General features: G+C 40.3%; 1 protein-coding gene across 1 annotated transcript; it reads left to right on the forward strand.

Annotated features, from left to right (window-relative positions):
- The first annotated feature begins 12,943 nt into the window (after positions 1–12,943).
- LOC118851629 (60S ribosomal protein L34) lies at positions 12,944–13,351 on the forward strand. Its single transcript, XM_036761137.1, has one exon. It carries the CDS (start codon positions 12,979–12,981, stop codon positions 13,330–13,332), a length of 354 nt encoding a protein of 117 aa, XP_036617032.1. The 5' UTR covers positions 12,944–12,978; the 3' UTR covers positions 13,333–13,351.
- Positions 13,352–15,204: the final 1,853 nt, after the last annotated feature.

The raw sequence follows: 15,204 nt of genomic DNA on the forward strand, positions 1-15,204 counted from the left end.
TCGACACACTTACTAGCTGCGTGACCTTGGGCAAGTCACTTAACCCCAATTGCCCTGCCTTCCTCCCCCTCAAGAAAAACAGATGAGGAAACTGAAGCCCAGGGAAGTTAAGTGACTTGCCTTAGCTAGTAAGTGAAAAAGCTAGGATTTTAATTCAGGTGCTGGGACTGCAAATTTGGAGCAACATGGCTTCTCTGTATTCCTCATGTCCATTCCGACTTCTCTGCCTTCATCATAAAGTCAGATCCAACGGGAGGGCCACCTTTCTATTAACACTGCATACAGAGTAAAGGGACCAGGATTTCAGTTCTGACCTTGTTACTGACTAGCTTGCTTATCGTGCAAAATGCAGTGACTTTTACCCAGACCTTTATATTTGTTGTTGTTCAGTTGTGTCTGACTTTTCATGGCCCCATTTGGGGTTTTCTTGGCCGAGATACTGGAATGGTTTGCCATTTCTGTCTCCAGCTCATTTTACAGATGAGGAAACTGAGGCAAATGGGGTTAAGTGACTTGCCCAGGGTCATACAGCTAGTAAGTGTCTGAGGCCAGATTTGAACTCATGAAGATGAGTCTAACTGACTCCCGTCCACACACTTTATTCACATGCCATCTAGCTGCCCTTTATTAAATGATTAGGCAAAAATATATATAACATTTACTCAGTAGAAGACAAAAGTATACACGAACACCAGTTTAACCCAAAACCTTTCCCACCAGTGCATACATACAGTGTCTGCGGGAGAGAGTAGGCACACATGGAAACCTAGCAGAGAGACACATGCATAGGGAAACTCATATTTCTGGGGAGCTTGTGATTCAGGACAGTGGACCTTTGTATTTTTGGTCTCTTTAGAGAAGAATATGTATCATACCTCACCTACTGGGCCAAACCACTTTTCTGTTATCTCTTCCTCTTTTGGTCTTCACAAATCTCTTGTTGGTCAAAATGACTTCTCAGTTATCTTGGGACCACTAACACAGGTGTCATGGGCTTTTAGAATTTAACCATCCTTGGGTACTAAGAAAGTATTAAGTTATTTCAGTGATGACCAGTTCTCTTTAGTCAGAGAAGTGGTAGATTCCTCATATCTGCAGAGCAGAACTGAGAGTTTCTTCCTCTCAAGCTGTAGATAGCAATAGGACCATGTAGTCTTTCCCCAGACAGAATTCTATTTTCTCCAGTCAAGGTTCAGCAAAATCTCACCTCTTCTCTAATGGGCACAATTCACTGAAAATCTGAAAAAAACTTCATTCCCCTTTTGTTTTTCCATCTTAAACCACAGGAGGCAGTGAAGGGCAACCCAGACATGCCCTGGAGTGGTTCCATACACTTGGGTTATCCATGATGGCAGAGGGCAATATTGCCTTTTTGTAGTCAATCAGCTTTTGGCAAATCAAAGACTCTCTTTGAATTCCCCTGGTTAGAATCAAAATAACTGCAGAACCTCCCTGTTATGTATTATCTTCTTTGAGTAGCTCCTCCTCTGAGTAGCATCCTCATCACCTTTTGTGTCTTCTGTTCCCAACTTGCCCTCTACTCAGTTTCTTCTCCTTTCTGTCTTTATTTGATCATCCCAATCTCTTGATTTCTAATGTCTTAAATCAGGGCTGTGCTCATAAGGAATGACCCATCTCTAACTTCTGATGTGAAATTTAAAGAAACCTACCTTTCCATTCAGTAATAAAGTCTGTATACAATCATCTCATGTTCCCCAGTGACTTGATTTTTAGTTTATCAGCTGTATCCTTGAAAACTGAAAACTGTCACATACAAATGACCCAATGGACCACAATACATAGTAGCCCTTCTTAATTCTGTTAGTGCTTTGCCTTCAAACTTGTCAGAACATTTGTCAGATTTTCATTCCCCCTCCCCCCACTCTGGATCTAGTAGGTCTGGGAAGTTTTCATTCATGATTTCTTAGAATGTAGTATTCAGGCTCTCTGTCTCTCTCTTTTTATTTTTTTGTCATAGCTTTAAGTAATGCCATGAATCTCAGATTTTTTTCTCCTCCATCTGTTTTCCATATCATCTGTTTATGAAGTAAGTGGCTTTTTTTCTTCAGTCTTTTGGCTTTATTTCAGTCAGTCAATGAACATTTATTAAATGCCTACTATGTGCCAGGCACTGTGCTAAATGCTGAGAATACAAAGGCAAAAAACAGTCCCTGCTCTCAAGGAGCTCATAGTCTCATCTTTTCTCATAGGGAGAAACAACTTTGTGTGAAGAAAATACATATAAGATAAAATGGAAGTAATCAAGAGAGGGTAGGCATTGGAATGCATGGGAATTGGGAGAGGCTTCTTGTAGAAGGGGGGATTTTAATAGTGCCTCAAAGGAAGCCAGAAGGCAGAGATGAAGAGGGAGAGAATTCCAGCCATGGAAGTCAACCACTAAAAATATCCAGAGTCAAAAGATAAGAGTATTTGGTGCAAGGAATGGCATGGAGGCTATGCAGTTCCAGCTTTTACCCACTCACACGGTGCAGGTCCTTAACACCTACGACCTAGACTATGCACGAATCTGATCAGGTCATTCCTACTTAACTCCAGGGACTCCCTCTTGTCTCCAGGATAAACTAGAAATGCCTTTGTTTTGACTTTGTTTTGCTTTCGAAGACTTTATAACCTGGTCTCTTACTATCTTTTGATCTTTTCAGTTTCATTGTGCATTACTTCTGCTCCTGCACTCCAATCAGACTGTTCCTCACGCATGATATTCCATCTCTATGGCTTGTCCTGGCTTCCCCCTCCCCATGTCTGAAATATGCTCCTTCCTTACCTTCACCTCGTAGATTGCCTCTTCTTTTTAGGATGCAGCTCAGGCACTAACTTCTACACGAAGCCTTTCCTGATCTCCACAATTGCTGGGGCCCTCCCTCCCACATTACCTTATTTTGAACCATTTTGCATATAATAATATCCAATATATCCAATATAATAACTCACTTTATATTTATGCAGTATATATTTTTCTACGTACTCATTCTCTCCCCCATCAAAATAAGTTTACTATAGTGGGGATTGTTTCACTTTTTGTTCTTGGATCCCCAACCCTACGACAGTGTCTGGCCAATAATGAGCACATAAGACATCCTTGTTCGTCAATTGGCTCATTGATTAGGGCTTTCTCACTGGCCTCCTCCAACTCTCTGTGCACTTACTAGCTCCTTTTCTCCAGGAGGCTGGGTCTAGGAACCGTCCACTCCACAGGATCACACTGAATAGCCAAATCGCAAAATCTAGGAGGTTGAAAACATCGCTATCCCTGACTGGCGCCACCTCTTGGACAATGATGTCCTCCCGCCTTGAGGCCACTTGTTGTATGCTCTAAGGCTGCTACCTCTGAACAGGTTCCCTCTAGGATACACCATGTTCAACCTTCTGGGATTCAGGTCCTGATCCTCCACTCTCAACTCTCTCAACTCTTAGAGAAGTATTTATAGGCTCCATTTTATGGGCCCTAATTCCAGGCTATGGTTCAGCTATACAAGAGTCAGGTCCAATCAAATCATCCTCTTGGGCAGAATTTATCATATTCAAGGAGGTGTCAAGAGGTCAGCAAATCCCCAGACCAGGAGTCCATGAGGATGTTGTATCTATTAAGGATACCTAATCAAAGTCCAAAGAAAGGTGTTGGACTTGAACTTAAATCCACTTCCATTCAATTTAACAAACATTTTAAAGCACCTCCTATGTTTTGAGAGGCATCATGAAAGGGAAAGGAAAGAAGAGGAATAAGAATTTATATAGCCCTCACTATATGCCAGGCACCATACTAAGTGCTTTATAAATATTCATTCATTTGATCTTCACACATACATACAAACCCCTGTGAGGTGCTTTATTACTCCCATTTTATAGTTGGGTAAACTGAGGCAAAGAGAGGTTAAGTGGTTTGCCCAGGGTCACACGTATCAGTGAAATCCCACTTCCCGTCCCCAGGCTCTGGATTGATACCTTTTGGTTTTGTGTCACATCATTTTTATATTTTTTAATAATAAGTTTAACAACTATCAATGAGCAGCACTTCACATGTTTATAAGAACATTGTTTCTACCCGAAATTATGAACTTCCATTGTTTTTTCAAAAATATGTAAATTAATTTTAACAACATAATAACGAACGTAATTTGGTTTGTTTCTTTGTCCCCTTCTGAATATTTTTTAGCTTTTCTTGAAGTTTTTGCTGCTGTTGTTCTTGTTTACACAGTTGGAGTCAATGTGGACGTTTCTCTTTTACTTGTACTTTCTTCACTTTGAATCACTTCAGAAACATCTTCCCATATTTCTTTGTAATAGTTGGGCTTTTCATTTCTTGTGGTGTGCTAATTGTCCTTTACATCCATACATGACTATTTGTCTTGTCTTTCTTCAGTTGATGGGCACATGAACTGTTTCTTTTGCTATTAAAACAAAGGCTGCCAGGAATATTTTTATACAAATGGGCAGAAAGGACAAGTGGTACATAGTTAGGATCCCCTGGACTAAGACTCAAACCCTCTAGGGAAGGTGAGTGCAAGAGGGATCGATAGCTCTCAAGACTTAATGTTCAAAGAGGAGAAACAATCCTCTTGAAGAATTTTCAGAAGAGCCTGATAGGAATATACAAGGAGCTCATCATTCCATCTAGATTTTTTTTTAAAAAGACACAGACAGAAGAAAGAATGAATACAAAAGCATGGCCTGGCTACACAATAGCAGCACCAGGAAAGATCAAGATGAGCTGAAGTGGGTGAAGCTTAGATTGTTTGGTTTGGGGTTTTTAGTCCTTTTGAGGGAGAGTCATCATAGCAGTGACTGGATGGAAATTCAGGAGAGAGGGATCATAGAGGATAGATGTTACAACAATTCAGCTAACAACTGTTCTGGGAGTCAAAGACCAACACAAGCCCAGCAACAAGAGTGCTGATAGCACAGGTTCTTTTGATCAGCTTTACTAAGGAAAGTAACTTAAAAGGGGTTAACAATCTTACTTTAATCTAACATACAAATATCATTCACTTAGTTCAGGAGGAAAAGCCAGCAACCTGAGCTTCAGAGCAAATACAAACAAATTAGGTTAGCAGAGGCTAACCTGTAGCCTGCCTGGATCAGGTTCCAAAAAACTATTGACAGGCTAGCAGATTGGGTCAATGCACAATATAGACAGACCAGATCACATTTCAGTTACCAGGAAAGCATCAACATCTGGATTCACAAGCCAGCAGGCTCTTAGAGTGGCTGCCTGGAGTCCCATGCCACTCTTCCAGGGGCTGAGAGCCCCAAGGGAAGATGCCAACATCATGTCACACATGCGTTTCATCCATGCTATCACAAATATGAGTGTCTTAAACCCACCTAGCTTAGGCTTTCCCTTGAGGCAAGGAGGTCATCAAAGAAACAAAGGCCAGACTCTTCAAGGGTACTTGATCAAATAAATGCTAAAAGAGAAAACCGTAAAAGAAAACCCCACTTTAATTACCAATACAAAGGATCATCGAGGACAGCTTTCCTATTGCTTCTGTTCTCTCTGCCACAGAGTATGGTCTCTAGGCTGAAAGGGGGCCATCTGAGATGGAGTGGAAGTCCAAACAAAGTAGGGAGATAATACATGACAGCCTTGGGAATACAATTACATCAGGCTCAGTTCATCTGGGGCCACTAGGTGGCGCCATGGTTCACAGAGCACTGGGCCTGCTGTCAGGAAGACTTGAGTTCAAATTGGACCTCAGACACTCACCAGCTGTGTGACCCTGGGCAAGTCACTTAGCCTTGTTTGCTTCAATTTCCTTATCTGTGAAAGGAGAAGGAAATGGCAAACCAGTCCAGTATCTCCACCAAGAAAACCCCAGATGGGACCACAAAGCGTCCAACATGACTGAAGTGACCGCACACCAGTTCATCTGCATCTCGGGGTGTGGAAATAACTGTCAGTTATAATTTCTGAGCTGCTGTCAGGTGACCTCTGAAAGATCACAAGAGAATGAGAAAGGGGCCATTGAGACTGGGCAGCTGGGTGTGTGTGGGGGTGGGGCGGGGCATTACTGGAGGGAGTGTTGGACTTGGAGACCAAAAGACCAGCTTTAGATACTCAGTATCCAGGTGTTTGGGGGCAAGTCGCTTCTCCTCTCTGTGCCTCAGTTTCATTTTCTGTAAAATAAAAGGGGTTGGACTCGATGACCTCTGAGGTCCCTGCCAGCTCTAGACCTAGCATCTTATGAGCCTCCTACTACAGAAACACCAATGTCCAGTTTCCCAGAAGGGGAAGGAAATGGAGACTTGATTTGAATAAATGGGTTCTAGACAACTAGAAAGGGAAATGGCAGTCACAAGGAGCCAGCATATCTGTGATTTGTCAAGAAGAGATTCTGCTAGGCTTAGCTTGTGTCCTTTTTTACTTTGGTAGAAGATTTTGGGCTGTTCTTGTGGAGAATAGGGCTCCATGTGTAGGTCCAAGAAGTGGTACAATTAGATGGGTGTGGAACAAATTAAAGACTTTTGACTTTTGCGGATTCCTTAGTGGTTCTATGCTGGGCCCAGAGTTGGTTTTTTATCAGCCACTTAGATAAGTGGCATGCCTATCAAGATTATAGATACCATAAGGTTAGGGCAGAGGGTCAGGTTCCAAAAAACTATTGACAGGCTAGAAGATTGGGTCAAATCTAGTAAAATTTATTCTAATTGGGTTAAATCTTACACGAATATATAAAAAAATCACCTTCCCAAGGACAAGATGGGGAGATATGACTCGATGGTAGTTTATTGGAAAAAAGACCTGGCAATTTCAAAGCTCTCCAAGCTACATCAGGGTCAGCAGGATGCTATTGCAGTAGGCTTCTGTCCTGGTGAGACCATATCGAGACTCTTGGCTTCAGTTTTGGTTGCCATGTTTTGGGAAGGACATGAGTGACCTGAAAACATCCATGAGAGAGCCACCTGCCTGTCAAATGGCCTTGAGATAATGTCACTAGATGACCTCTTGGTGGTTGTGCCCAAGGAAAAGGTAGTCACAGAGTCCATGATAGCCATCTTCAAATACTCCTTTAGAAGAGAGGACCAAGTTTTGGGCTTCATCCAAAACTGGATCAGAATGAGGATCAGGAGAAGAAGAAGACCTGTCTCTAAGTATGATGTGGCTCCTTCAGAAGAGCCTGCCTTCCTCAGTGTTTGGATGGTTACTGGGGAGGGGCAGGGATTTTGTAGAGATCATGGTTATTCAGCCTTTGAGGTCCCTTCCAGCTCTGTAAACTGACCAGTGAAATCAGACTATGTGGGTGTAGTCCTATTAAAACTGTAGAGCACTCTATCAATGTGATCTATTTAGACAGATAATTATTTAGATAACTGGATTTTCTGATTAATATGAAATTCCTTTGTATTTTCATCCGTGTTAAATTATTTCTAAAATGTTAGGATATTTTCTTGCTTTAGTACAATAGTGAAAATAATTTAATTTTGCTCTCATGATTGAGATTTTTAAAAAGCCTGAAATTACAACCAAACAATACTATGCGCGTGGAGTGTTCAGGGAAGACTAGCATCCTTTCGTGCTAGGGCTTGCTGAGCCCTCTTCAGGGCTTCTCGTCCACCTGGCACTCAACTCTCACTTGTAGCTCCAAGAAGCTGTAGCATGCCCAGTGGTTGCACCTCAGTAAAACCACCTTGGCAGGCCTCAAAACCAATGGTGAGTGAGAGGGATGTCTACCCTAAGCATGTGAACACTTCCCCTGGTGAAATGGATGGATGGGAACAATTTGTTCCAATGGCCATGAAGACAGCTGAAGCAGGCACTGTGGAGCCCTTAGAGCTTGGTGAGGCATTGAAGACACCAAGGTCATTCACTGGACTTTGATGACTCTGGAAGAGAGAATAAGGCTGATGACTTTGTGCAACTCTGTCTCACTTAAATCCAATTCATTCAAAAATCAAGACATCACCCCATGATGTCATTGGTCCTCTTTGAAAATGAAGGATTAACAATAACATCCCTATGGTTTGGGCATCATTTTATCAAAAGAAATGAACAAATTTGTACTCCTTCTTGTATAATTTTGTATTGCTTTCAAAAAAGATTACGCTAGACCTCATAGAGATTAAAGAAAGAGGACAAGGACTTGTGTACAAAAGTTGTTGTTTAGTCATATCTGACTCTGTGACCCCATTCAGGGTTTTCTTGGCAGAGATACTGGAGTGGTTTACCATTTCCTTCTCCAGCTCATTTTACAGATAAGGAAACTGAGGCAAACAGGGTGAAGTGACTTAGCCAGGGTCAGATAGCTAATAAGTGTCTGAGTCTGGATTTGAATTCAGGTCTTTCTGACTCGAAGTCTGGCACTCCGTCTACTGTGCCACCTTGCTGGTGAAGTACTAGAAACTAAAGGGATACCAATGAGCTGAGAAATAACTAAGCACATTGTGGCATATGAATTTGATAGAATACTATCATGATGTAAGAAGTTATAAAGGAGATAGCATCAGATAAATGTAAGAGGACATGTATGAACTGATGCATTGAAGTGAGTGGAATCTGAAGAAGAATTTATCCAGGAGCAACATTATTGTAAAGATGAAAAACTTTGAAGGCTACCAGAACCCTGGGCGATGAGATAACTAACCATGATTCCAGGGGTCTCATGATGAAACATGTTATTTAGGTCCTGAGAGAAAGGTGATGGCCAATGTAGAAATTTGTTTTGCTTTAACTATACATGTTGTAACTAGGGTTTTGTTAAGCATTTTCTATATGTGCTTAACAGTAAGGGAGGAGTTGTCTTGGGAAACTTGATGACCGAGGGAAGATTAGAAACAGCTACAGTAGGAAGCCGGAAAGTGAATGGAATAGGGGAGAATAAGATGTTTGATTTGCTAACTTAAGTACCCAGTTGAGATTAGATAACATAATCTAATCAACACTGCTTCGTTATTTTCTCCAGCTTCATTCCTATCTTTGTAATATTTTAAAGATAAATGGGTATTGTAGTAAAGTAAATGTTTTTTTAAAAACATTAATATAGTATTTTAATGGATTTTATTATTAATGTATATTGCTGATTTTTAAAAAATTTTGAGTCTTGCAATTCTGGTATAAATTCTATTTGATCATAAACAATGCCCCTCCTCCCCCATTTTGCTGTACACTGTTTACTCATAGTATGCGAGTTAATATTTTTGCATATATACATTCATTTATAATATGGATGAAGTTTTCTTTCTCTACATTATTTTTTCCAGGTTTGGGGATAGGGTCACATTTGCTTAAATATCATCTTTTTCTGATTTTGAAAACATTTTAAACAGTACAGAGATTACTCTTTGAATATCTGATAGAATTCAATAATGAATTTACTCTTTAACCACTATAGATTGGAAATTAACTTTACAATTATTTAATTTTGGAGGAAATCTCTTTTTTCCATTCAACAAATAGTAAGAATTACTGTAGGCAAATAGATGTACTATACTATATTAAAATTTGAAAATGTTGGCATAATCAATCAAGAAACTGCAAATACAGCTGTCAAACAGTCCCTGCTCTCAAGGGACTTATTTTCTGTATAGTACATACTCATACAGAATAAATGCAAACTAAACAAAAGGTAGTTTAGGGGAGGAGATCATTAGCAGTCAGAAGGATCAAGAAAACCTTCAAGGAAAAAGCAAAAGTGTGAGCAAGTCTTGAAGAAAATGAGGGACTCTGAGATGGAGGTTAGGAGTAAGAGCATTGAAACCATGGAGGAAAGCCAATTCAAAGTCATGGAGATGGGAGATGGAGTGCCAGGTGTGTGGAACAGCCAGAATGCTAGTCTGGCTGGAATACAGAATTCATGAAAGGAAGTGATGTATAATGAGGTAGATGGCAGATTGTAAGGAACTTTAAAACCCAAACAGAGGAGCCTATGTTTTATCCTAGAGGAAATAGGGTTCTACTGGAGTTTATTGAACAGAACTAAGGATTCATTGTTGTTTGTCCTTTGTTCTCAAAGAGGACCATGACATCGGAAAGGTGATGCCTTGATTTGCAAGTGAATTGAATCTAAGTGAGGGAGGGCTGTGCAAAGTCACCATCCTCACTTTCTCCTTCGGAGCCATCTGGGTCCAGTGGCTAAATATAGATCAGGATGGCTTGAGATAGCTCCCCAGAACTAAGGATTCAAAGAAGAATTGGTGAAGGGGGAGGGCATTCCAGTAACGGATGACAGTTTGTGCAAAGAAACAAAGATAGAAAATGGATTGTTGTTTTGTAAGGAACAATAGGAAGGGGAGTTTGCTGGCCCTCAGAGGAACTGGGAAGTTAGAGATGAGGGGGAAAGATACTGAGCTCAGTTTGAGAATGTCTTTGGATCCTTGGTTTCTTTAGATTCAAATTCTTAGTTTAAAAGCTCAGCTCAGGCACCACCTTCTACATGAATTTATTCCCGATGCCCCTGTTATGTCCCGCTCCATTATCTTGGCTGTATTGATTTTGTAATATATAATGTATATGTGTATGTATGCTTTAATAGCTTAAAACTGTATTAAGACTTTTGTGACAGCCTGTATTTGGCATTTACTTATGTGTATACATCATATACAGATAGATATGTAAACTCCCTGGTGGTAGGGATTGTTCTATTTTTTACCTAGTTATTTACATGTTTCCTCCTTAATTATACTGTGAGCTCCTTGAGGGCAGGGTCTCTTTTCATCTTTCTTTGTATCCTCAATGCTTAATAAATATTTTTTGACTGATAGATCATCTATGTATCCATAATGTCTGATCACAGTGTCTGGCACACAATTAGGGCATAATAAATGCATTGTGATCGGTTGATTGATTTCATGTGACATCAGCTTCTTTAATGGCAACTTCAGGTCTATTTCTTCCTCATAGAGCTCTTTCTATTTATCAAAGTTTTAAAAAGGTTGTAATCTTGTTAGAGAAATAGTAACTGACTTGTGTACATGGAAGTAATTAGAGAGCAACAAGTCTCTAATAAAATTCTAAACTGGATATAATCAAATCACTTTGAGCTCTTAAGCTATGAAACTGAGTGCCAAAATGTATGATGCATTAATAAATGGTCAAAGGATACAAACAGGCAGTTTGCAAAGAAATCAAAACTATCTATAGTCATATGGAAAAATGCTCCAAATCATTATTGATCAGAGAAATGCAAATTAAAACAACTCTGAGGTACCACCTCACACCTATCAGGGTGGCTAATATGACAAAAAGGAAAATGGTGGATGTTGGAGGGGATATGGGAAAACTGGGACACTAATGCACTGTAGGTGGAGTTGTGAACTGTTCCAACCGTTCTGAAGAGCAATCTGGAACTATGCCCAAAGGAGTATAAAACTGTGCATACCCTTTGATCCAGCAATACTGTTGCTAGGTCCAAATCCCAAATACATCCAAAAAAGTGGAAAAGGACCTATTTGTAAAAAAATATTTACAGCAGCTCTTTTTGTAGTGGCTAAGAATTGGAAATCAAAAGGATGTCCATCAATTGGGGAATGGCTAAACAAGCTATGGCATATGATTGTAATGGAATATTATTGTGCCATATGAAATGATAAGCAGGACGATTTCAGAAAAGTCTGGAAAAACTTACGTGAACAGAACCAGGAAAATATTGTACACAGCGACAGCAACATTGTGCAATGATTAACTATGACTTAGTTATTCTCAGCAATACAATGATCCAAGACAATCCCAAAGGACTCATGATGAATCATGCTATCCCACCTCCAGAGAAAGAACTGATACTGATTGAATACAGGCTGAAGCATGCTATTTTTTACTTTAATTTTTTCTTCTTTTATTTGACTCTTCTTATACACTAATATGGAGAGGTTTTACATAATTGCATATGTATAACCTATATCTGATTGCTTACCATCCTAGGGATTGAGGAGGGAAGGGAGGGATAGATTTTGGACCTCAAAATGTTAAAAATTGAGCAAAAAATAAAATATATGATGCAGGCAATAGATGTTAGGATTAGATCTAAAAATATTAAAAAAATTTAAAATCATAAAGTCCCTTCTGTATATTTTAAAATATTAGTAACCTTTATTGAATTATTTTTCATGCTTATGTCTTCTGCATTTATATTTCCTAGTCAGTAAATAAATAAGGTCTGGTTTGTGTGTGCCAGGTCTCAATGGAAGCAATGAAAAATTTCATATTGGCATTCTCTGAATTCCTTATTTCCTATTACATACAATTTAGTACTGTACTGCACTGTTCTCTTCTCATTTGTTTCTCTAAGTTCTATTTCCTTAGTCATACTGCAAACCCCACCAGAGCAGGGACAGCATTACACACACACATGTATATATGTATATGTACATTCATTCATTTAATCCCCCAAAGCATGTAAGATTGGACAACATCTGGTAGAGATCACTCAATTCTTGTTAATGGATGGATGCATGCATTGATTAATTATCAAGTAACTAACAAAATATGTGTATGTATTGTTATACAGTGTGACTTGCCTGTTCCCAAGGCTTTACATCTTGTGTAGACATAAATATGGAGAAAATAGAATATCTGGAGGAAAGGGGCAGGCAGGACATGTTGACAAGCTAGTACCCAAGCTACTAGCTTCTCTCTTCTTTCCCATCATCTCTCTTTCATCTACTCTGGAGTGTCAGAGAAAGGGGCTGACAGGGCGTGGGTAGGAGTAGTTGGGGGAGCTGACAATGCCAGTATTTTCTCAACTGATTACATCTGAACTGCCATAGCACTGAACAGATCAAAGATTGGGTTCTCTATTGGAACTGTGAACATTATGGAACATGAGAAACTGAAGCATATGACAGGTAAACTTCTGGAAGATTGTAAGAATAAAATAAAACAGAATTGGTTGACGCTTAGATGACAGACATTGATAAGACTTTGAGTTCCTGCAGAAGTTCTCTCCAAATCTCCAATACATTTTGCAAATTTTAAAATGCCTTTAGAGCTTTTCCCTCTTCCGGTGACGGGCCTGACAGAAATTAAAAATGGTTCAGCGTCTGACATATCGCCGTAGGCTGTCCTACAATACAGCTTCCAACAAAACTCGGCTGTCACGAACCCCGGGTAACAGAATTGTTTACCTTTATACCAAGAAAGTTGGAAAAGCACCAAAATCAGCCTGTGGTGTATGCCCAGGAAGACTTCGAGGTGTTCGTGCAGTGAGACCTAAAGTTCTTATGAGGTTATCGAAGACAAAAAAGCATGTCAGCAGGGCTTATGGTGGCTCCATGTGTGCTAAGTGTGTCCGTGACAGGATCAAGCGTGCTTTCCTGATTGAGGAGCAGAAAATTGTTGTGAAGGTGTTGAAGGCACAAGCACAAAGTCAAAAAAGTAAATAAAAAGGATATGTTTTTTGAATAATAAAATTAAAATTTAAAAAAAAATGCCTTTAGAACGACAGCAGCTGGGTAGAATAGTACCTCAGTTTTTATATTTTATACTATTTATATTTATAAATGGGGAAGCAGGAGTAAAACTATTTCATCCCTGTGTTTCTATGATAGAGAAGGAAATGACAAACCACTCTAGTATCTTTTCCAAGAAAACCCCAAATGGGGTCACAAAGAGTTAGGCATGACTGAACTGACTGAATGACAACGCGTTATTTCTAGGACTATGTTTATTAGGTATTGACTCCACTCTTAGGCTGCTCAGAGAATTGGCTTGAGTCCTACTTCCAACTCTAGCTAGAAAAATGTACACTAGAGATTTGTGGAGCACCATTTACTTGTTCGTTTACTGTATTATGTATAACGACTTTGTACTTTATACTTTTCTACTCCAATAATTCTTTGTTTCATTACTGTGGGTACTTTATTCTCTGCTGCCTATTTCACACTGCTATAATTGGGTAAACAGCCTTCTAGAGTTTCTATAACTTAAAAAAATATTCTTCATCCTATAGTCAACATTGTGTTGAACCTCTCTAAATTCAGCAAGGCTGGTACTCAGATGGCAAACGTACAACATAGATGACAGAATGAAGGCGACTGTAGAAGGGCAGTATGCTGGGCTTGTGGAGTCAGGAAGGCCTGGGTTCAGATTCTACCTCTGATGCTTACTGATTGCAACCTGGACAAATCCCTATCCCTCTGAGTCTCCTACAATTCTCTAAGATTCTAAGTAATAGAACAGTTAAGAGCTCTTCTTCCCACGTGGACAAAACCATGAGTCATTGACATCTACTGAAGATGAACTATGGGCCGCTAGGTGGTGCCACAGTGCACAGAGCGCCTGGCCTGGAGTCAGGAAGACTCATCTTCCAGAGTTCAAATCTGGCCTCAGATACTTACTAGCCCTGTGACCCTGGACAAGTCACTTCACCCCGTTGGCCTCAGTTTCCTCCTCTGTGAAATGGGCTGGAGAATGAAATGGCAAACCGCTCCAGTGTCTCTGCCAAGAAAACCCCAAATGGGGTCACCAAGAGTAGGCCAAGACTGAAATGACTGAGCCAACAACAACAGAGGTAAAATTGATATGATAAGAGAGAGACTTCGCATTTAGCGTCTTTGTATAAATTCCACCTGCTGGTAAGGCCGGTCCTAAGTATCCTGTGAATTCAGTATGGAAAGGGCACTGCATGTGTCCAATGACCAGGGTTCAAAACCCGATTCCTCCCCGCTCACGTGACCCTGGACAATTTAACGAATCTCTTCAGGCCTCAGTTTCTTCATCTATAAAAGAGGAGGGTTGGACCAGATGACCTCTGAAGACCCTTCTGGCTCCCAATCTGTGATCCCACGCAGTTGGCCTCTCCCGTGTGCCAGACACTGCGCTGAACTCTACACACGTGGACACACACACGCAGATTCATTCTCTAGCGCTTGCAAGCTGGCTTCCAGGCTGGGAAATGGGAATGGGTGCTTTTAAGCCAAGCTCTTATGTGTTTTCTGCAATTAGATCGCTGTAGCTCCTTCATCTAACTCTCTGTTTCCACAATCCGGCTAGCAGCTTCTGTGGGGGTGTAAGATCCACCCACAGCCAGCACCCGGAAAGCTGCCAACAGCACAGGTTCTTTTGATCTGCTTAACTAAGGGAAGCAAGGTGAAGGGGTTGACAAACTTACTTTAATCCAGCATACAGACAGCATTCACTTAGTTCAGGGGAAAAAACCAGCACCCTGAACTTCAGAACAAAATACAAATAAATTACAAACATCAACAGACAGACCCAATACAATTCATAGTTACCAACATCTAGGTTCAGCCCGG

Source organism: Trichosurus vulpecula, chromosome 5 (genome assembly GCF_011100635.1).
Source record: "Trichosurus vulpecula isolate mTriVul1 chromosome 5, mTriVul1.pri, whole genome shotgun sequence".
NCBI lineage: Eukaryota > Metazoa > Chordata > Mammalia > Diprotodontia > Phalangeridae > Trichosurus > Trichosurus vulpecula.